Here is a 21,258-nt window from a genome sequence, read left to right as displayed (position 1 = left end):
CCAATAACAAGACTATCAGCTCCTGTCTTACCCTGCATAGTTGTAACTTTATCGAACTGAGAACACATCATTGACATTTTCTTTGATGACATCCTGAGAAATGCTGAAATTTCTTCCTGAACAGCTAAAAATAGTCTCAGAATACTGAAGGAAAAATTCATATATATTTCAGAAACCAGCAGATGCAAATTTGTTTTTCCAGATGCATTTGAGTATTTCATGGACATGTCAAAGGGTTCTATAACTCTGATGCCATTACTCTCCATCTTTAAACCAAGTATGTGTCCACTCATATCCATACTGTCGCCCTTCATTACAAGCCTGCAGCATAACAAATAGTTAGAATAAATATGTGTTGCAGTTCAAATTGTTAAGATGCTGAGGAGTTAGGTAACAATCCTTGGCATATGCCGGATTGCGGGGGGAAATCTCCATAAAAAGGTGTGATATAGTAATTTTCTGGAAATTGACTATCAATTTATTTTCTGCTAGGATGAAAATATGATATCTATATAAAGTGCACAATCTGGCTATGAGCAACAGCATAATCCATTCCATCCAATTTGCAGTTGTATATTCAAATTTCTCATTTATAAAAGAAAGGAGGCAATGTGCAGCTGTTGAGAACGGACATCCATTGCTAATTTGTGACAACTGTTATTTTATTGACAAGATTTCAGTATAAAAGAAGTCCATATTGTGCAGTGCCCAAAAAAGAACAGTGCATCTACATTAAAACCATGTATTAATTTCATTGGTCCTCGACATCATGGAAAATTTTGATATTGAAATTTTGCAGCTGTGCATAATATTGTATGCAGTGTTCATGGCTATTTCTTTCATGCATTTGGAAATGCATTATGCACTCTCTGGAAGCAAAGACATGCATTCCCAATGGCCACTAAAATGACATAACATGGTCTTAATCTCAGTCTATTTTTACTGAGTGGTTTAGGTCAGTTCTAAGATTAAAAAAAAAAGATCTACATTTATCCTAGGGGCATTAAAAACTTAACCTGCAAAATGCATCTGTACGGGCATGAATAACCTTTGTCGATAGCGCCACATTTTCACCAGCATTCCTTGATGTGCTGTAGAATGTAAGCTCTGGTCCAATAGCCTGAGAAGATGGAGCTCAAGTGAGCTTACAATCAATAAACAGAATCATGTATGAATGCTTCAAAATTCACACCCAATTATAACCAACTGAGTACCACTCGACACCAGTTACTGGCCTAGCCACACAAGGTTAAAAGATTGCAGATTCAGCAATGGCTATATTTGTTTAAAATTAGGTATTTGAGCTATCCAGTTACATTAACATGTTGACAGACTGCAGGATTGATAGCTTAGAGAAATTTCCATGCAAAGAATGTGGAACTGCCACAATAAGGCACAAACGGCTTTGGCAGGCCTCATTAAACACCTGGCAATCCATTGCAAAACAAGTGGAAAAATATGTGCCTAGTGGGGCATAGAAGTTCGACCTTAAACAAAAATGAAGCAAGATACCAATTCAAAACTCCAAATATCCTGTTTGGACAACATTTTTTTTTATTATCACCAGTAACCACCTGGAACCGCTACTGAACTACCAGAAGGAAGCACTGTTGTAACAAGATCCAGGATCTTGATGATGATATGTACTCCCTCTGTAAACTAATATAAGAGCATTTAGATCACTAATATAGTAATCTAAACACTCTTATATTAGTTTACAGAGGGAGTACAAAATAGCAAAACCATTCACAAACGATTTTGAAGAATCAAAGCATCTGATTCGAGGAATCCCTGATTCAAGCCTACAACATAAAATCCAAGTTTATCTCAGCCATGGCTAGATATGAAAAACAATACCTGTAGTTCAATTATGAATTCTGTTGATCTGTCAGAACTTTCATTTTCAGCAATGCCTTCCGGAATTTCCTCATTAAGAATTGACTGGAGGCCCTCCTTTTCGGGCGCATTTTCTCTTACTAGGTAGACATGGTCATCTTCTGATGCTGAGTACCAGCAATCACTGCCAAGAGATACACAGGAGTCCAGATACTCACCATTCTGCAGCAACATATTGCATTTTAAAATGAGACAAAAAGTATATTGCAAAGAAGAAAGTAGAAACAAAAAAGATTGAAGCATAGAACGTTACCACTATCTTGACATTTCGAAATTGCAATGTCTTACCACCGAGCACATGAATGAAACTTTCAGCACTAGGGCTTGAAAGAATCTCCCCCTCTCTATCCCGCAAATATAATTTACCACCATTTCCGTCATAGATAAAGTGCTCAAACTTTTCATTATCAACAATCAGAGGTTTCTGAGGTGAAAGACTAAAAGTTGAATCCTCCTGGTAATAAACTTTATCAGTGAACACCACTGGAGATATCATGTGTAGAAGGTCCTTGTCTTCGTCATTGGATAACAGGCTGCGAGCAGATGGCACAAAGAACTCGACTATTGCTAGTAAGAAGTCAAGAGCCACAAGAAACTTGGGTCGCTGAACGCATACGGAGACAGAAGACGAGGATTTTCGCAAGATAGCATCAAAAATGAGCATTGAGGGGATTGGCTCGAGGCCTAGATCCTTTTGTATCCTTCGTTCACCTGAATCAAGTTCATTAGGGTTATCATACCCATCAGCAGATGATGTGTCTCTGACTGTTGCTGATTTCCCAATGGCAAGCCTTAACTCATCTTTTGTTCCTTCACGGTCATCAAAAACAGAAAAGCCTTTGAGTGTCGCGAAAAGGAAAGTCTCCTCCCGTGTATTTGATTTATAGAGAAGCCAAGCACCACTTGCCTGAGAACAGAATATTATATTATCATGTATACTAGTTCAATTAAGTAAAAAATCAGTTTCAGTGATAATATTACAGGTGGTACTATATTATACAAGTTTGTTCAAACCAGGACTCAATATGGTTATGACTTATGAGACAATTTAAAGTGAGGGACTGCACATGGAAATGAAGTGCTAAATATGTGTACCTGAACGCTAGCCAGAGGGGAATCCCTTGTTGATCCTGAATGCAGAGAAAGCTCGACCAGATTTATTGAAACAGAAAATTTATTTGCTATCCATGTTTCTGTATCTTGGGACAGGTCCTGAATACTTTCAGAAGAAACAGAAGATGCAGAAACATGAGATTCCGATGTGGAAGTTCCATCTCGAGGGCCATCCAGAGCAGGCACAATATGTGGTGCCTCAGCAAAGTTTGACGCCGCACATTCAGATATAACTTCATATTCCCGATTGGATAATGCTGCTTTCAGGACATCCACCTGACACATCATGGATGAAAAATGACTATCACAACGGCATTCCAATTAAAAGAAGAAGCAAATAGTAACTTTTCTTATGATCAAGGAATCTAACCATGGAATTTTAAGTAAAGATTCATTCTGAGAAAGTATGCTACCTTAATTGCTGCCTCCACCACTGGCAACTGGTGCATCAGATCACGCAATGATAGATGAATCTCAACGGAGAGACCTTTCACATCCTGTATTATAGTTTCACCCCGCACCATATCCATACCAATGGTTAAATTTATGTCTTTTACCTACAAAGTGTGCAACGACAGCTATATGAATAATTATAAAATCAACAGTAACAAGAACAGTAATCAGACTTGCAATAGCAGTGTTCAACTGTCTAACTGACACTGCTGAACGAGAAGTGCAACATGAAAGATATTGTACATATAATTCATCAATACATCAAAACAGAAGAATATAGTATAGAATCAGTGAAGGTTACTACAAGGTATAGGCGCAGGGTATCATCATGCCTCCGAGATAAATCATAATAGGCACGATCAATTGTGGTTTAATGGCAATCGTCAAAAGGTTGTCGAATTTTGGTAGTGAAGAAGACAGCTTCAATGAGATTTACAGGATTGTCCTCAACTTATACAAATCTTATTTTTATAAGATGATCACCCAAACACAATATATACCACAACATAGCTTCCTCCACTTTAATCTAGACCTCAGAAATATAAACAAATAGTCTGATGGAAATCGTACTCTATTCCCTAAAGTATTCCTTCCATTCCACATTTACTTTATTGTAAACACCTTCCAAATTGTGAGCGGAAACTCCCAAAACAGGGGTTTTGCTTGAAAACAATTTGTTCTCATCAGATTAAAGAGAAGACAGCATAACCTTTAACGTGTGGTCTCATTTTCACCCTTCCATTTTATTCTTTGTCCGTTACTTTAAACTTGAAGGAACAAGTATGAAATATTGCTGAACAGTTGTATTTGATGGAGCAACCCCAAATTAGCATACATGTAAAAGTTTCTGATCCAAGATTCTCAATGGGCAATGGCTAGGCTAATCCCTGTTTGTATATGTTTTTTTCTGATATTATAAAATGTTTTAGTAGGTTGGTCCCCTATGGTGGCCGTCCAAATAAAAACATGTAGGTGCAGTGGACTTACTGTAACTGTTAAAATTTCCAAGTGGACAGCACCCATCTCATTCTTGTCACCACCTATCCATTGGAACTCATTTTGGATTGTTATGTACAGGACATCAAGCTCCAAGAAGCTGCAACCATAAATGACCATTTATTAAATGCAACAAAGATAGGTGAATATAAAACATTCATATACTTACTCATTACTATTAGTATCATGAGGCATAACAATTATAGGTCTACTGAAAGAAACATCCAGCTTGAGGGCAGGCGATCCTTCCATATCAGTTTTGCTAACCCACTTCTCTGAGTTAGTTACATTGTCTTTTAGCTTTACGACACCATCAGAACTTTTAGGGACAAGACCCATGAAATAACCAGTAAGCTGCACACATAAAGAAAAGAAGAGAGAACCCTTAGGTCATTGACAAAAAGGAGAACATAGATGAGCTTTAAATAGCATACCTCTTGAACAAAACGGTTAAGATAAACAATTCTAACTTCGGAGAGCTTCCCTACAAGACTGTAGTCATACCCACAGTAGTCTTCATCACCAACACTGTATGAACAGAAATCAATCTGCACAAAGTTTTAAAGAATTACCTTACTTTCTCAAGTCAGAAAAAATGCTTATTCAAGAATAGGAAGACTTATAGAAGTTAAGAGCTACATCTAGTCAAGTAGTGACTCAAATAATACAACAAGTAACATGGTAGTACCTCCACAAAAGATCCTCCTGGATTTCGCATATCACAGACCCAAAAGTAAGGATGGTTGCTACGAAGACTATCATCACTTATTTTGAGGTTTCCAAGTGCAGCCTTTATACTGAATGAGGATGTGAACACCTTAAATAACACCAAAGATAGTCAGTTATGCAAGGTCAACTAAACCAAAATCAATCATATAAGCTAGACATGCTCATACCTTGATATCAGTTGAGAGGTTATTTTGTGACAAAGTAGCAAGTAGATCACCATTTTCATTCATCAGTAATACTTGTGCCTCTGCCATGCTTGATGTAAGATGAAAAACTACTCTGCTTTTACCTTTAGACAGCAACCTTTTTATGACAGGTTCTGACTCCAGATCAGATTTAGGCTCCTCAACCACATTATCAGACTTAATATCATCTGTGTTTCTATCTTTATCGCTATCAGGGTCGTTTGCAAGATTGATAGCATTCATAAATTCCATGATTGCAAGGACAGTTGGCCGATGACAAAAGAAGGTTAGAGTAGCAACACTTACAACCACCTGGTAACAAAAGGAAAAGTCAGATATCACAACTGCCATTGGGAACCCGCAAGTTTATATACACACTTGAAGCCTTAAGTACTGAATAATTTTTAGATATTGAGATAATTACCCTGGTGTCCAAGTTGTTGTACTGGAGAGACTGCTGATCATATATAACAATCTGAGCTTTCACAAAACTATCGGAAGTACCACTTCCTGCGGAAGTGAATCCAACCATTTTAATTTCACTGTCTGGTAACAAACCAGGAATTCGACTAAATGCAGGTGGTTGCAAGGAAGGGAGGCCAGTAGGTAAAACATCTTGGGAACTAAAATAATCTGATATACTCCTCTCTTTTAGCATAGGTGTTCCAAATTCGTCAAAATCATCTGATGCTTCAAAAAACCTTTCCTCGCTGTCACTTTTCTTTAGCGGGGCGCCTTTAGTTTCTGAACTACTCTTTCGAGCAGGAGTGGGGATTTCTTTGGTTTGCATACTGTTGATGAAGGACCTTGCCAAGTACCTTGGTACAGGACTCCCTGGGTAAAAATACTGATCTTCAATTTCCAGTGACCGCAAAATAGTTCCAATCAGTAGGTTGCCACCTTTCATTGAGAGTTCAACCTATTTGTTTGCACACAAAAAATTGGGTAAGTAAAATGAACCACGTATCAAGGACTGTATGTACATAAGAGACAGGTATACCTGACCACCAACTGCTCGAAATTCAAACAAGCTGCTCTCCTTAGCCAGTAGTACTTTTTTTAGCCTGTGGTTACTCTACAAACAGTAAAAGTTACATCATTAACAATAGATTCAAGATTACAAAGAACATTGGGTAAGAAAGAAATACCTCATAGCCACACGAAAAACAGATCTTTAGTTCATCAAGAATACCAGCAAGAAACAATTTTTCTATGTTGACAACATCAGGAAGACTGCCTTTGAAAGAGCGAGCTTCTGATGTGAAAGCAGCTTCAGGAAAATTGGAAACTGTGGCAGAGCCCTGCAAGTATGCTAGTTATTATCTGGATAACAATAGAAGACAAAATGGAAACCTACGCAAAAAAAGGTAAAGGGAATGGGAGTACCGATGCACGATATATAGCACCCTGCAAGCGGTTCTGCCATATTTTTCTTGTTTCCTCGCTGTCAAACAACAGTATCAAAGCACCAGTATCTTCCAGAATCTGTACAAGAAAATCAATTGAAATCATCAATTATGTCAAAGGGATTGCAAGGAGAGCCTACGACTCTTCATTGCTATAGTTGTTCGTTGTATTAATTCTGACATGCCATTGCTAATGCAGAAAACCATTCGTAACATGCCCGATTACAATCTTTTAGAAGCTAATGAACTGAATATAATAAGCTCAGCTACTACACCGTTCCTTGGGATTGACTTGACCAGAGTCGTGCAGTGCCACAATATTCTGCACACCATTTGTAAGCTCAGTAGGAACCTGATGAACTTGCTTCCCACTTAAACTGCACCGCAACACAAATAGATGAAAAGTTAAACTCGAGACAAATATCCAGGCACATAACACAAATAAAAAATATCGCAAGTCAATTACATGATTACATCACTATCACTATCATAGGCATAGACAAAAATGGATTGAGCTCCTTCATGGAAACATTGAAGAAACTAAGCCATGTGATGTCACAAGGCTGAATCACCACGAAGTCTTGAAGCAACCAACATTGAAATAAAAATATCTAAGAATCAAGGCACCTATTACTGACATAAAAATCTCAACAAAAACAAAAATCACTTACGAGCTAGAAAACTCAACTTTAACAGTAGCTCTAAATCACAATTTGCATACAAAGTAAGTGTGGGGAAGTGCACAACCTGGACCATTGCTTATATGTTGTAGACTCTGGATTTTCAAATACATAGAGAAATGGCCCCACTAGCCGCAAGTATCTTCGTTGCCAAACAGCTTCTCGGTTTCCAACACCCTAATAACAGGTCATAGAGAACTGTTAGAAATAGTAATATCAAATTCATTAAGAGGTCTACTTTAAAATTGCCCTGTGGGCGCCATTATTTAAAATTTGGGATTACACAGGATTAAAATTCTGAGCAAAGATAATGTGCACAATGAGGGTTTGCAGCTTTAGTTATTATGTTAGGGAAAATTTTGAACATTAAACACAGGTCACTGGCGGTAGGGTGCACAGTACGCCGAAGGGGTGGTGGCAATTATCAATTAGATATAGAAAGCTACCAATTGGTGACAGATGGACTCTATTTTAATCTCTTAGCGATAGAGGGAGTATACAATTCTGTAGAATAGAAGGCAAACCTTCCATGTAAGAAGAGAAGACCATCCCTCAAAGTCAGCCTGATCCCACAAATGTGCAAGGTCTGAACTGTTATTCTCACTATTGGTGTCTTGAAAAATCTTTAAAATCTCCATCAATCGATGATAGCGTGCCGGAGAGAAATGAAACCCCAAGGAAGGCACCCGTACTGCCAGTCTTGTGGAAGGATATAGTGAACTTTCTACCTGGATCTGCGTAACAGAAGGATGAGTTATACCCACTGTTATTTATTCTTTCTTTTGGGGGGAGGGGGGGCGGGTGGCGGACTAGTGCGCACCTGCTGAAGCTTTAAAGCAATTCCACACTTGTCGATGACTGGCAATAAATTGACTTCTTTAGATGTGTCATTCCAGTGGTAATCACCATCCACCAGAAATGCAGATACATCATTGAGCACCAAATTGAAATTCAAATACATATCCTGCTCTTCTGAAGAATATGAATCCCATATCTCCTGAAGTGACAAGAAACATCAGCATCAGATAAATTCAACCACTTGTAGATATGAAAGTCTTACTTCAAAGAGTAAACATGACCTCTGTCCGAAGAATTAAGTTTCCAAGATCAAGCAAAAGCTTAGTCTCATGTACATCATCCGGGCGGAACTTGGTAGGAACAGTAATTTTAGGAGCAGCGATATCCAGATTCAGTGAAAACCTAGCGGAGATTATATGTGGATTCAATAGCCATTCAGAAAAACCAATACAAAGAACATACAGCTAACCATTTTAGAATAATACTCCATCCGTACCAAAATGTAAGACCATTTTTTACACTATCATAGTGTCAAAAATGATCTTACATTTTGGGACGGAGGGAGTACTTAGCATGGTAAAAAAAGATATAAATGTGAGAAGTAATTGAAATGTATATCAACAATGCCTTGATAACCTAAATCGGCTTAGTTGATAGTATTGAAAAATATAATATAATCTCGTTTTGGGTATTCTTGTCTTTCAGGCTGAAGTAAGGTAGTTAAGACACTCTCCCCTTGTTGCAATTGAATATGCTTCATAGGCTGAATAAAGAGACATCTCTATGAAAATGGTTAGCTGTATGGACCAAATAAAGAGACAACTCCAAATTTAATTGCTAGGTTATGGCTACTAATAATCATTTGTCATTACTCACAACAACGATTACCGGCAGAGCAAATAAAGAGATATCTCTATGAAAAATAGGATTCTGAGAGACCAGTCCACGAATATACAAGAATACATCTAAAAAAACGTTTCTGTATAAGATATGAAAACATATCTGTATACGAGTACAAGGGGATCTTCTAGAACAACAGTACCCCATTTTACAGGGCTAGGACTCATATTGGATGAGGAAGGCACCGCGAGGAATCCAAAGTTCAACCAACTAAGGATCTCAATCCCTAGGTCAGAGTCGTCTATGAGCTGCACTTGGAGATCTTGCCTTAACGTCCAAGACAAGGTGCATATTTAAAGACCCAGAGAGCGCTGTGAAACACTAGCTATGCTGAAGCCACAACAACCAACCCTACCGCTCAAGACGCACGACTGATACATCGAACTCGAGGAGCATCATCGTCATTACTAGTTTAAATCCCATCTAGATTTGGATCTTCCACCTACCATTAAAATCCCTCGAGAGAATAAAGAGAAGAAGCCAGGACATAAGACTTTTGGTCCTAGCGTCGCTTGCTCACCCTACTTTCAATATGCATACCCTCCTATGCAGGATCCATGTAATAGACACCTACCGAGAAGACCGCTAAGATCTTGTTTAGCCCACAATCCCTTAAAAATTGGTATCCTATAGTATCGTTCTGGTGCCCACCAAAGAATAGTTCTTTCAGTAGTAAAATAATTCATACCAACCTGGACTGATCTTTTAGAACACGTGTCATTTGCTGTTGAGCGGTGCGTTTCACTTCATCTAATGTCATCTTCACAAATCAAAAGATATGGTTACTCAATAGAAGAGATGCAGAAGAATCAATCATATTATCATATAAACAAATCGTGCTTCAAGTGAATTATGAGTATATACCTGTACAGCAGCAGCAGTCTCCAGTGCAAGGGTCTGGCTAACTGTAGGGCTACTCTTGAAGAAGGCAACGATTTGGTCAATGGAATCTTTCAAATACTGCCGGAACAACAACAATGATCATCAAAGGGTAAAACAAGCATGTGCACACCAGAGGTTTTTAAAGGATAACTATAACTCACAGTTATATAACAAGGAGAAGCCCTGGCTGTAAAACTCCAGTCCAGTTGCTCATCGAAAGGTTTGTAGGAGAAGACACCAACAAGAGAATCAACAACACTTGCACTCTGGTAAGACATATAATGATATCGTTCAGTCATAAATGATTTGAATAATATCTAAAAGGTAAAATTAGAAGAACAAAGTGGTAAAACCTCAGCAAGCAGGCCATATGGAGATAAAAGTTTGTAGGAACCAAGCTTCAGGTCAAAAACTTTTGCCTCTGGATACATTTTCAAGTTACAGCGGAAATCTTCACATGAAAGATCAGCAAGGCACTCTGAACCATCAATGATAAGCCTTGATGCATTATGTTTCATGCGTATTTCAAAATAAAACTGCATCAATTTCATATCTTGTTGAGCAGGAATATACTCCGTATTTTCTTTGTACCCGATTATCCTATTTAACCTTTCCCAATCTTCATCACTAAAACTCTTCGAGTCTCCATCATCCTTCGAAGAGCCAGTCCTATATGCAGAAGAAGTAATTAGTACACAATTGTACAATACAGCGAATGTGAGTTTGTATAGATCAGACAGACCATCCAAATGACCACCAGGACTGCTTCTTGTTTTGTTGAGCATGCTGTCTTTCTGCTGACTGTTCTACAAACTTGTGGGCCAGCATCCTTCACAAAGGAAAAAAAGATAAATATTAACCAATGAGCAAGTCATAGAGGATCATGCAGTTGAAACAATTGGAGTGAAACTACATTGGCTCAAATTCAATGAAAAAAAAAAGCCATATTGCGCAATGTTCATTAGATGATTCTATGGTTCGTTCTCCTCAGTGGTTCGAAACTTATTCATTGTACATCAGAACCGTGCATGCATTGTTCAACGGTTCAGATATGTCTTTAAAGAAAGAACAACTTCGGAAGGAATGAACAGCGCATTTGAAAAGAGATATTATGCAACAGTTACATGCAAGATAGTAGCAATATCATGTGACATGAGGTTTTACATGTCAGACATGAAGTAATTTTAAGAAGGACCAATGGAACATATCAGTATTCAGATAGACCTCCTTCCACATTATTATGAACTTCTGAAACAAATCCTTAACGGTGAATATCTACAAGATAATCTTCATAGAGCATGTCTCAAAGAACAAACGTACTACCTCCATTGCAGAATAACTTCCATATCTAGTTCACGATCCAGACTATTAATCTCCTCATTATCTTCAACAACCGGACGGCTCATGTCAGACTTCAGAAGGGACGCATATAAAGATACATATGTCTTTCGAAGTCTTGCGTTTCTCAGTAGTTGCTCCCAAGATAGACTTCCACTGCATTAACGAGATATATCAACACAAACCCAATGAGAAAATCAGGCACAAAAAAAGTACACCATGTAACATTACATCATATAGTCAATAGGCCGAACTCAACACCGAATATATATAATTAATTATGAAGGGTGCTTCACGAAACAGAATTATCCAATGAGTATTCTAAAGGATAATACTATAATGTCGTAATACCTAAAATCAATTGTAATACTGGGACTTTTCACTTAAATAGAACGAAGGCAGGGAAGGATCCCTGATTTTCTAAAAATATTATAAGGTTCGATTGGAAATTTGGCAACTGATGTGGCTTGGTTCCTTTGTTAATGCTCAATTTATTTCCACATATATGTTTCACTGTGTGCACGGAAGTGCAGTTTTATCAGTACGTTGATCGGCTCACACTGAATGCTAGTCTCATCACGATTAAAACAAAATTTCAGTAGGCATGTAGGGATTCCTGTTAAGTCAACCCAAACATAAATGACCATTCCTCCACAATGCAGACACAATCCTTTGTTATGTAGGAGAATATCATAACTATAAACTGATAAACAAAATACCTATACATGATAAACAATAACACATAATCCATACACAAAGTGGAAGCCACGCAGAAGGTGTGTAGAGCCCATATACCTTGCCTTCTTCATTTCATGAGTCACTACTTTGTATGCGTACTTCCACCAAGCCTTCGGATCAGATTTCACTGGTAAAGATGGCCGATAATGAGCATATCTCAGCCGTTGATTAAAAGAAGAAAAGTTATCAGCCATCTTCAAGATGTCCCTGTAGCCATCCTGAATTGAAGAAACCAGTCTACCATTAGCATTGCTGCTTTGTCACTTAAAAGAAGACGGGGGTGGTTGGCCAAGAGTAGAAACCTTCGACAAAGACAAAGTAACATCATCCAAATCAACAGCAGCATTTTGCAATGCCTGTCCGCTTCTCTTCGCTTCATCAATGTGTACCTTTGTATATTTTGCTTTGCCAGATATAGGTCTTAATATGTAAGTGTGAGTTTTTGAAGCAGTACTAGAACTATCTTGCTTTCTGAACTCAAAAACCTGAAACACATTTTGTGAACCAGTAAATATTCATCAAGCGAAAATAAAATTATATTAGACAAAACAATGAGATTGCACAAGTCCTCCAATGCCTCAGTACAGCACAGTATCTGGCCCTCAAGGTTCACCATGTAGCTTTCCAGTTAGATATTGTAAAATAGACAACTGCCTACATGCAGAATTTTACCCTCAAGCCCTACATTTATTTATTAGCAAATACAATTGTAAGCTACCTGACTCCATTCTGAAGGCAGTAAATCTTCCCAGGGTTTATCCACGCTCCAAGGACTGCTATCAGAATCAAAATACAGCGCCAGACTCTCAAGTTCAACAGACTGCAAGACCATCATATAGGCGCTATCAAAATGCAAGAATCATAAATACGACTATCAGAAGCAAAACAGAAGGCCCAGTAAATGAATCTGAGGGAGGAATATGCAATCTTTCTGTAACTTGAAGGATGCATTCTCTGTTAACATCAACACATTATCCCTTCTAGACGTGCAGAATAATGTGTGTAAAGAATCAACGCAGTATGAGAAAATAAGTAGTTTGAATTGCTCGTCTTTAACACCTAGTATTGTCCATAATAGCTGTCTATTCTGCAATTCAGAAGCCATAGAAAGTGGTTTCCAGTCCTCACCTCCCTTTAGGAAAGAATAATCCATGGGTAAATGGAAGTCTGGATTCGCAGAAGCAACCAGTAGACCTTGTGTATTACTTTGTATACCAGTATTAATGACTGAACCAAAATGTTGTGAAGTTAGGAGAATATATACCTTCTTCACTCGGTCCAAATCTCCACCAGTGGCAAAAGTTTCCTTCCCATGGTCATCCACAGTAACTGCTGACAGCTTCGAAAGTACCAAACCTGCTGCGAAAGGGTGGCCTGGATTGCTACAGAAAAAATTCATGGTATTCTTATATGCACCCTGAAAGATACATCCACTAAACAGAAATTGAAGTACCTCTCTATGTCTTCGTATCTGATGTGAATATTGCCAATGGATAACTTGATGTTTCCGATCACAGTGCTAATGAAAGACCCAAGCCATGACGAGTTCTTCAGGGATGATGAAAAGTTTGAGTCAAAAATTTAATAAAGCATAATCATGTTAACATGGTCGGTTCCCAAGTCCCAACCCATACAACAGCAGGCAAAACATGGTTAGATTGAATATCCAAGCCATGTAGGTAGTTCATCATCACAGTACACAAATATACACACAACTACAAAAAGGCCAAGTACCAACACGTACCAGTTCGGAGTTCAGTTGTTGCTGGCTCTCCAATAATTTCATTTCCATCTCCTGTTTCAATAAACAGTAGATCACTAATACACAGTTCAGGCAACAACTGCCAGAATAACTCAACTAGTGTCACAAATTGCTCACCCTAACTCTAGTTCGTTTGACCTCTTGGACAGCATCCTCACTGCAACCTTCAACATCTGTTGCTGGTTCAGCTAATATAAAAATACGATCAAGATAAACCAAAACTGGCTCTTGGCCAAGTCTGCTCCAAGGGACCTAATAATAATTTATGCAATCATCCTTTAGCATACTCGATCATATCACACAAAAAAAGACATCAACAATTAAGGCAAAATGATGCGGCTAACCTAAGTAACTACTACAGACCTTGAGCTTAACTGAACCAAGGAAACCAGCTTTGACTTTCACAGGTAACTTCAATGAATTGAGCGCCTCAGGCTTCAACTGCATGTTTGTGAGTTCCACATCACCTGAAATAGTATTGCAGAGAACACATGAAGTAGAAGATGGCCAATATCATTAACAGAAATGAACTATAGCCAGCAGAAGGAGAACACATGTGCACGCGTGTGTGCGTAGAATGTGTATTGGCTCACAATCATCTCAACATGGCAACCACTGAAGCAAATGTTTGGCCCAGCAGACACACCCATTGCCCAATTCCACTACAGCACCAGTTAATTCTACAGCTTCCAAATATCACAAGATTTTCTTCCATGAATTGGCGATAAGTAAGTCCTTTGTATGACTTGACTGTGTACACTCCGTTTCACAAACTTTGCTACTTTTAACAAAACTGATAATAGAGGATCAATTCCATTGACTTTATGCACACAACCTACATCAGTTAAGTGAACCATACCCTGACTCATATTTGTCTTCCTGACTCTCTATTGTTGGTTGAGAAAGCAAGTTCCACTAGTGGGGACCAGGAAATGCATATATCACATTCTCCTCCCAAAAATCATCTGACATGGGCATGTAAAAGGGGACGCGATGTGCTGAAGGATGGGATCCAGGGCCTCGCCGATGTCTGTAGATGGCATGGCATGGCTCAGTGTCAGCAGCCAGCTCTCGTACCCACCCCGTAGCTCTGCCATTGATAGGATGACCCACCATAAAATCATATTTCTCTTCTTTTGGCCAGAGTCCAGATGAGTGTATCCCATCACCGTGTTCCAGACAATCAGATTTGAGGATCAGCAGAATAGGACAGGCATGGTCAAAATACAGTGCCTGGCTTCAAAATGAAATACATCTTACATACGCAGTTTGTTCCATGTGGTACAGACACATTTGGTACTAAGATTACAACGCTAAGCATATTTGGTTGCACAGCAGCATCTCAGGGATATATGTTATCCAGAGTTTCAGGGTTCAGCCATATGCATTGTTATTGCAAACATGTAAGTTCAAGGGGTATCCTTGAGTGGCTAAATGGAGATATTTGACCAAGTGAGATGAGTATATATGCTCAGGAACATCAGTGGCATATTTACACTATCTACCAACAGGTAAAGGCTCACACTAGCCCTCTAGGCTCTAGCTGATGCAACCAGTGAATTACCACCAAGTAAGCTCTACAAAATACAGTAAGCCATCACAACACCGCCCAATGTCTCAACACTACAACTGCAAGTACAAGCACTTGGAATATGAAAAAAAATGTTGGATCCTCTCCGAACATATATAACCAATGCCCACCCATTACGCCCATCAAATCCTAACACCCAATTAGCTGGGCATACCGCAACATGAATGTATTTGTTGCATGAATATTCTCTCGGCAATCAAAATATGATGTGCGGAAATAAATGAAGAATAAAGAGTTCTGTGATGAGGGGGAACAGAGTGACTGCTTCGGAGCATCCAAAATCAACTTCCACCTACAGTAACCAGCTCAAGCTCGCTACAATGCCATCCCCATTGCCACCATTCACAACAAACACGACGCAACACCAACAGACAGTGCCCAGACGCCGCCTACCAAAACGAAGTATGCGCACCAAACTAAGCTCGGGTTCGACCTCCCAACAGCCGTTCCACAGCAATCCACCACTGTTACTAGAAACATTACTACTCACAGCAACAAGCAAAGCCGCGCAGAGGAACTGAGAAACGAGCCAAAATCAGCCGCGAGCGCTTCCCTGATCACCCGCGAGGAACCAATCGGACTGAACCAGCTAACCAGCAGAGCGGACTGAAGCGAGTGCGGGGGCGAGGGAGGGAAGGGGAGCGGGCGGGGGCGGGGGCTCCTCACCTCTCCAGACGCTGATCTTGAGGGCCTCCTTGCTGAGCCCCCGGACGTAGTTGCCGAGGTACTTCTGCAGCAGGAAGGCGACCTGGTCCTCCAACATCTCCGCCGCCGCCGCCGATCGTCGGCGACTGCCGACGGCGCCGCCACCGCGGTGGGAGAGTTGTCCGGCTCGGGGCTCTCTCGAGACGTGGGAGCGATTCCGCCTTCGCGTGGAGGAGAAGAAACTGCCGGACTCGCAGTAGAAGCCCACAGGTGTGTGGAGTCCTGCTTTTTTTTTTCTCTTCTCGGGGCTCTTTTTGTCCTCGAGGGGAAGAAGAGGCACGGAGGAGATCGCTAGAAGAAAGAAGGTGGTGCCGGATATGACGGTTGTGCCCTCGATTTTGAGCTTATTAACGGATGATACCTCACTGCGAAAATAAAATATCTTAAGTGGGGTCTGTTGCCATTGATGCGAATTATGATTCTCTTTTTTGTCTAGCTGTTTGCGTACTAGTATGTTTTATCAGCTTGCAAATGACCTTTTTTTTGTGGTGGAAAGGGAAATTATTTCGGAGGCATAAATTGGAACTGTGAGATCACAGCATTGGTTAGTAAGATTTATTTTAATTTTCATAGGAAAATGTCGGATTTATTTACTTCAAACCTGATTTATTTACAAATAATCAATGCTTAACTTTTTTTGTAATAAAGGGGAAACTAATTCCCCCGCAAAAAAATAATTCTTACTTGCAGTAGTACCGCTTATAGCAAAAAAAATGAGAAACACGATATAGAGAAAAAGCACGCATTCTTTATTTAATCAAGAAAAAAAAGAGCATTCGGAAACCGCCCGGACACGCGGCACGGTAGAGTTTCGCGTGGCACATGCTGATTTGTTAACCACTCTGTTGGTAGGCTCGAGAATAACCACGCCGAGCAAGGAGAAGCGTGATCAGGCCTCTAGTGGCACTCATGGATGCCCAGCGCATTGACAAATATAGTACTTGTTTAACTTGACACTAGCTTCAAAAAAAAAACTTGACACTGCAATACGTATTCTTCATCTCAAACAGCTGTTCAACTGGCATAAAAGGATTGCGACGATTTGTCCGCAAAATACCGATGGTACAGATAATTAAACACGGTTCGACAGGCCACGTATGTGGATGAATAGATCGTCGTCATGTACGGGAAGAAAATACAGTAGTTTGGAATCAAACTCGGCGTACGCCTGATTCAGGGAGAGTCGTCCGAGTCCGGCTGCAACTTTCTTTCTTTGGCGGCGTCGTCCGTCAGCGTTCGGGTCCGGCGCCGGGACGGTGGACGCGCGCTTTGTCCAGGGACACGCAAAGGCCGCGCGCTGCTGCGTGTGGCCACGACGCCCGCCTGCGCGTTGGAAAGGGCTCGTCACGTGCTGCCCTTCCTTGACCTCCGCTCCCGTGCCCGGCGCCACCTGTGTCTTGGTGGCGTCGCGTTCGGTGCCACGGAGGCATCTAGGCGATGCGATCAGTCGGCGGAGTTCGGTGAGCCGCTCGACCGAAGAGCAGGACCGCTTTCCAGGAGTGCACTCTGCGGATTTGCATCGAAGGTTCGTTTTGTAGCTACAGGATGGGTATATGCTGCGCAGGGTTGCCCTTTGGATGATGCTAGCGGTTGCGGACTTTTTTTTCCCTTTGCGAGAGATCCAGATGCGGTGCCTTCCTGGCAGAATCACAGTTTTTTTTTACATCACAGTTCACTGGTCACCTCGTTCAAAAATACGAAGTGCACAGATCAAAGTGGCGCCGATTGAGCACGTGCCGAGTGCTGACTGTCAGATGCTACTAACAGATAGAAAAATGGTACTGTAGTAGTAGCGGTGAAGTGGTAGCAAACGATGGATGGAATGGAGAACTACGCTTTCAGTCTCAGGCTGGCAGGTGGCTCTACCACCACCACGGATGGATATCGCATGTCGGCAAGAAGGCGATGCAAGCTTTCGTTGGCCACAGCTCTATTGGGCCATTCATGTTCACTTTTAGCGATTTTCTTTGCCGCCCCTGAATTTTGAAGCGGTGATAGCCGATTGACGGTGATGGACCCGAGAGGTGCAAGAGAGCTCTTTGCGTCAAATTACCCTCGTTCGCACAGGCGAGCCAACCTGCCCGGCCCATTAAGCAACCTTTTGCTACCACTTCACCGCTACTACAGGCGAGTGGGAGCTTCTGACAGTCTCACAACTCATTTGCGGGTGGACTAAGAGTGTATCCTTGGCGCATTCTCAGTCATCGTCGTGTGTCGAGCCTTGGGCGTTTTCTTTGTTAGGGAAATATGCAACTTAGTATTATCAGAAGGCAAACACCATCATATATACATGTATAGGGGAGGCCAAAGGCTAGAATGCAAAAGGCCAAAGGCCACCATAAATATAACTCTAACACCCCCCTCAAACTCATGATGGATCCACAACACTGAGTTTGGAGAGATAAAATCCATGTTGCGCTCTAGTCTGAGCCTTCGTGAAGAAGTCCGCTAGCTGTAACTCGGAAGGCACATACTGAAGAGCAATAACATGGTCCTACACACCAGCGCCCACAAAGAAAGCATCAATACCAATATGCTTGGTAAGCTCATGCTTCACTGGGTCTCGCGCAATACTGATAGCACCTGTACTGTCTGACAAGAGTGTAGTAGGTGCAGTAACAGTAACACCAAAATCCTCAAGTAACCAGCGTAACCAAGTCACATCTGCTGTGAGAAGAGCCATAGCTCGCAACTCAGCCTCTGCACTCGAACGAGAAACTGTAGTCTGTTTCTTCGTTTTCCAGGCAATGAGAGAACCACCAAAAAAGACACGGTAAGCAGAAAGTGAACGGCGATCTGAAGGATCACTAGTCCAGGTAGCATCCGAATAGGCCTGGAGCTGTAACGAGCTAGAACGAGGAAAGAAGAGATGGTGAGAGATCGTGCCACGAAGATATCGGCGAACACGAAGAAGGTGACTATAGTGAACCGAAGTGGGAGAAGAAACAAATTGACTTAGGATATGGACAGGATAGGAGATATCCGGACGAGTGACAGCGAGATAGACAAGACTCCCAACAAGATGACGATAACGAGTCGGATCGGACAAGGGCTCACCATCAGTAGCACGAAAGTGAACATTAAGCTTCATAGGAGTCTCAACAGTGCGCTCATCACTAAGAGCCGCACGAGCAAGAAGATCCTGGATATACTTTTCTTGGGAAATAAAAAAGGCATCAGAGATGGAGGTAATCTCAATCCCAAGAAAGTAACGAAGTGGACCAAGATCAGACATAGAAAACTGCTCATTGAGACGAGCCTTGACAAAGGCAATGTACTTAAGATTATCACCGGTGACAATCATGTCATCAACATATAGAAGAAGAAGAGTGCGACCACGATCAGAAAGGTGGACAAAAAGCGCTGGATCATGAACACTAGGTGAAAAACCAGCTGCAGTGACAACCGAGGCAAAACGCTCAAACCAGGCGCGAGGGGCTTGCTTAAGGCCATAGAGAGAGCGACGAAGACGACAAACCATGCCATCAGGAACTGAATACCCAGGTGGTGGCTGCATATAAACTTCCTCACGCAACTCACCATTAAGAAAAGCATTCTTAACGTCAAGCTGAGACACGAACCAGTGGCGAACAGAGGCCACGACGAGAAGTGTGCGAACTGTGGTCATATGGGCCAAAGGAGCAAAGGTCTCATCGTAATCACGACCATGCTCTTGCTGAAAGCCACGAGCCATAAGACGAGCTTTATAACGCTCAAGAGAACCATCAAAGCGACTCTTAATCTTATAGACCCACTTACAAGTGATGGGGCGAACACGGGGAGGAAGAGAAACCAGATCCCACGTGCCGGTGCGTTCAAGGGCAGCAATCTCCTCTGCCATGGCAAACTGCCATTCAGGATGAACAATAGCATCTCGATAAGAAGTCGGCTCAACAACGGTCGAAAGACCATAGCTGTAACGCCCGAGACCGATGTGCCAGGTGTCCTTCAATTATTTGCTGCGTTGCCATGTCTTTTCGCTTGTGTGTTGCATCTTGTCATGTCATCATGTGCATTGCATCATCATGTTTTTTAAATTTGCATTCGTCCGGGTTCCCCCGTTCTCTCCGCTGTCCGTTCTGAGCCCACACACACTTGCACGCGCCCGCGGCACGTCCGAAATATTATTTTATAAGTGGCCGGAAAATGTTCTCGGAATGGGATGAGAGTTGGCGTGCGGTCTTGTTATAGTGTAGGTAGACCGTCTGCCAAGTTTCATCGCAATCGGAGTTCGTTTGACGCCCCCAACGATTAACTATAGCGGCAGTATAGCCGGTCTAACTTTGGACGTTTTCGGTCTCCGGAAACAGCCGCCGGGCCTCCCTCTCTTCTCTTCTCTCAGCTCGAGACCGTCTACACAGCCCACTACTCACCGCCAGGCCCTACCTAACCTCTCTCGTCAGCCCGCGACCCTCCTCGCGCGCGCCCGAAAGCTGCCCCGGACCCGACTCGGGATGTCGTTACCGCTGTGTCCGGATCATCCCCAAACATCTACAAAATATCTCCGTTTTCTTATTTGGACTTCCTAATCTATATTTTCTCGACCGCCCGATTACGATCGGACGTACCAGATTAGCCCCTACCCTAATCTTATTGCAATATAAGTTTGGACAACCCTAAAATCTAGGGACCTGTCCCATCCTCCCAGCCGCGCCGCCACTCCACAAAATCCCCATCGGGATCCATCCCTCCCCAACCATCGCTCGCCATCTACAACCAACCAGTGCATCCCCACCTCTCCTCGATTCCAGCCACTTCCCTGCTCGAGCCTGGAGGGGATCGAGGCCACCAGCAGCCCCGAGCTCTCGAGCGAGACCGAGCTCCCCCATCTTTGTGCAGCGCCGACGACCACGAGCCAGCCTCGCCGGAGCCCAGCAGGAATTGCTCGTCGTCCTCCTCTCATTCCTCCCGTTCTTCTTCTTCCTCTGCTCTAACCTCTCTCTTTTTCCCCGTGTTCCACTGCAGGAGCACGAGCTCCCTCCTCCTTGTCCCCGTGCTCGCAGCAGCAGAGCAGGATCCGGCCCCGACGCCCCCATCCCCGTCCTCCTTGTTCGGTTCCTCGTCGGATCCGGCAGATCTTCGTCGT

General features: G+C 41.9%; 1 protein-coding gene across 2 annotated transcripts in view; it reads right to left on the bottom strand.

Annotated features, from left to right (window-relative positions):
- Positions 1 to 16,414, bottom strand: part of LOC119275503 — a 34,182-nt gene extending 17,768 nt beyond the window's left edge. For both annotated transcript variants that reach the window (XM_037556364.1, XM_037556372.1), the window contains exons 1-35: positions 16,134 to 16,414; positions 14,240 to 14,343; positions 13,994 to 14,128; positions 13,859 to 13,909; positions 13,568 to 13,662; positions 13,379 to 13,496; positions 12,833 to 12,934; positions 12,417 to 12,599; positions 12,172 to 12,332; positions 11,362 to 11,532; positions 10,781 to 10,867; positions 10,392 to 10,707; positions 10,200 to 10,304; positions 10,021 to 10,116; positions 9,849 to 9,916; positions 8,538 to 8,658; positions 8,279 to 8,455; positions 7,983 to 8,192; positions 7,526 to 7,635; positions 7,059 to 7,155; positions 6,759 to 6,857; positions 6,521 to 6,673; positions 6,373 to 6,447; positions 5,797 to 6,291; positions 5,355 to 5,684; positions 5,147 to 5,275; positions 4,893 to 5,006; positions 4,628 to 4,812; positions 4,450 to 4,558; positions 3,423 to 3,566; positions 2,992 to 3,285; positions 2,150 to 2,803; positions 1,858 to 2,058; positions 1,017 to 1,120; positions 32 to 321 (exon numbers count right to left, since the gene is read on the bottom strand). In XM_037556364.1, coding sequence (XP_037412261.1) covers positions 32 to 321; positions 1,017 to 1,120; positions 1,858 to 2,058; positions 2,150 to 2,803; positions 2,992 to 3,285; positions 3,423 to 3,566; positions 4,450 to 4,558; positions 4,628 to 4,812; positions 4,893 to 5,006; positions 5,147 to 5,275; positions 5,355 to 5,684; positions 5,797 to 6,291; positions 6,373 to 6,447; positions 6,521 to 6,673; positions 6,759 to 6,857; positions 7,059 to 7,155; positions 7,526 to 7,635; positions 7,983 to 8,192; positions 8,279 to 8,455; positions 8,538 to 8,658; positions 9,849 to 9,916; positions 10,021 to 10,116; positions 10,200 to 10,304; positions 10,392 to 10,707; positions 10,781 to 10,867; positions 11,362 to 11,532; positions 12,172 to 12,332; positions 12,417 to 12,599; positions 12,833 to 12,934; positions 13,379 to 13,496; positions 13,568 to 13,662; positions 13,859 to 13,909; positions 13,994 to 14,128; positions 14,240 to 14,343; positions 16,134 to 16,230 — 5,980 coding nt within the window. In that variant the 5' untranslated portion in view covers positions 16,231 to 16,414. The remainder of the gene's footprint in view (positions 1 to 31; positions 322 to 1,016; positions 1,121 to 1,857; positions 2,059 to 2,149; positions 2,804 to 2,991; positions 3,286 to 3,422; positions 3,567 to 4,449; positions 4,559 to 4,627; positions 4,813 to 4,892; positions 5,007 to 5,146; positions 5,276 to 5,354; positions 5,685 to 5,796; positions 6,292 to 6,372; positions 6,448 to 6,520; positions 6,674 to 6,758; positions 6,858 to 7,058; positions 7,156 to 7,525; positions 7,636 to 7,982; positions 8,193 to 8,278; positions 8,456 to 8,537; positions 8,659 to 9,848; positions 9,917 to 10,020; positions 10,117 to 10,199; positions 10,305 to 10,391; positions 10,708 to 10,780; positions 10,868 to 11,361; positions 11,533 to 12,171; positions 12,333 to 12,416; positions 12,600 to 12,832; positions 12,935 to 13,378; positions 13,497 to 13,567; positions 13,663 to 13,858; positions 13,910 to 13,993; positions 14,129 to 14,239; positions 14,344 to 16,133) is intronic.
- Between the last annotated feature and the right edge of the window lie 4,844 nt (positions 16,415 to 21,258).

The sequence above is a fragment of the Triticum dicoccoides genome, chromosome 1A (assembly GCF_002162155.2).
Source record: "Triticum dicoccoides isolate Atlit2015 ecotype Zavitan chromosome 1A, WEW_v2.0, whole genome shotgun sequence".
Taxonomy (NCBI): Eukaryota; Viridiplantae; Streptophyta; class Magnoliopsida; order Poales; family Poaceae; genus Triticum; species Triticum dicoccoides.
This window is presented reverse-complemented; position numbering and strand designations above follow the sequence as displayed.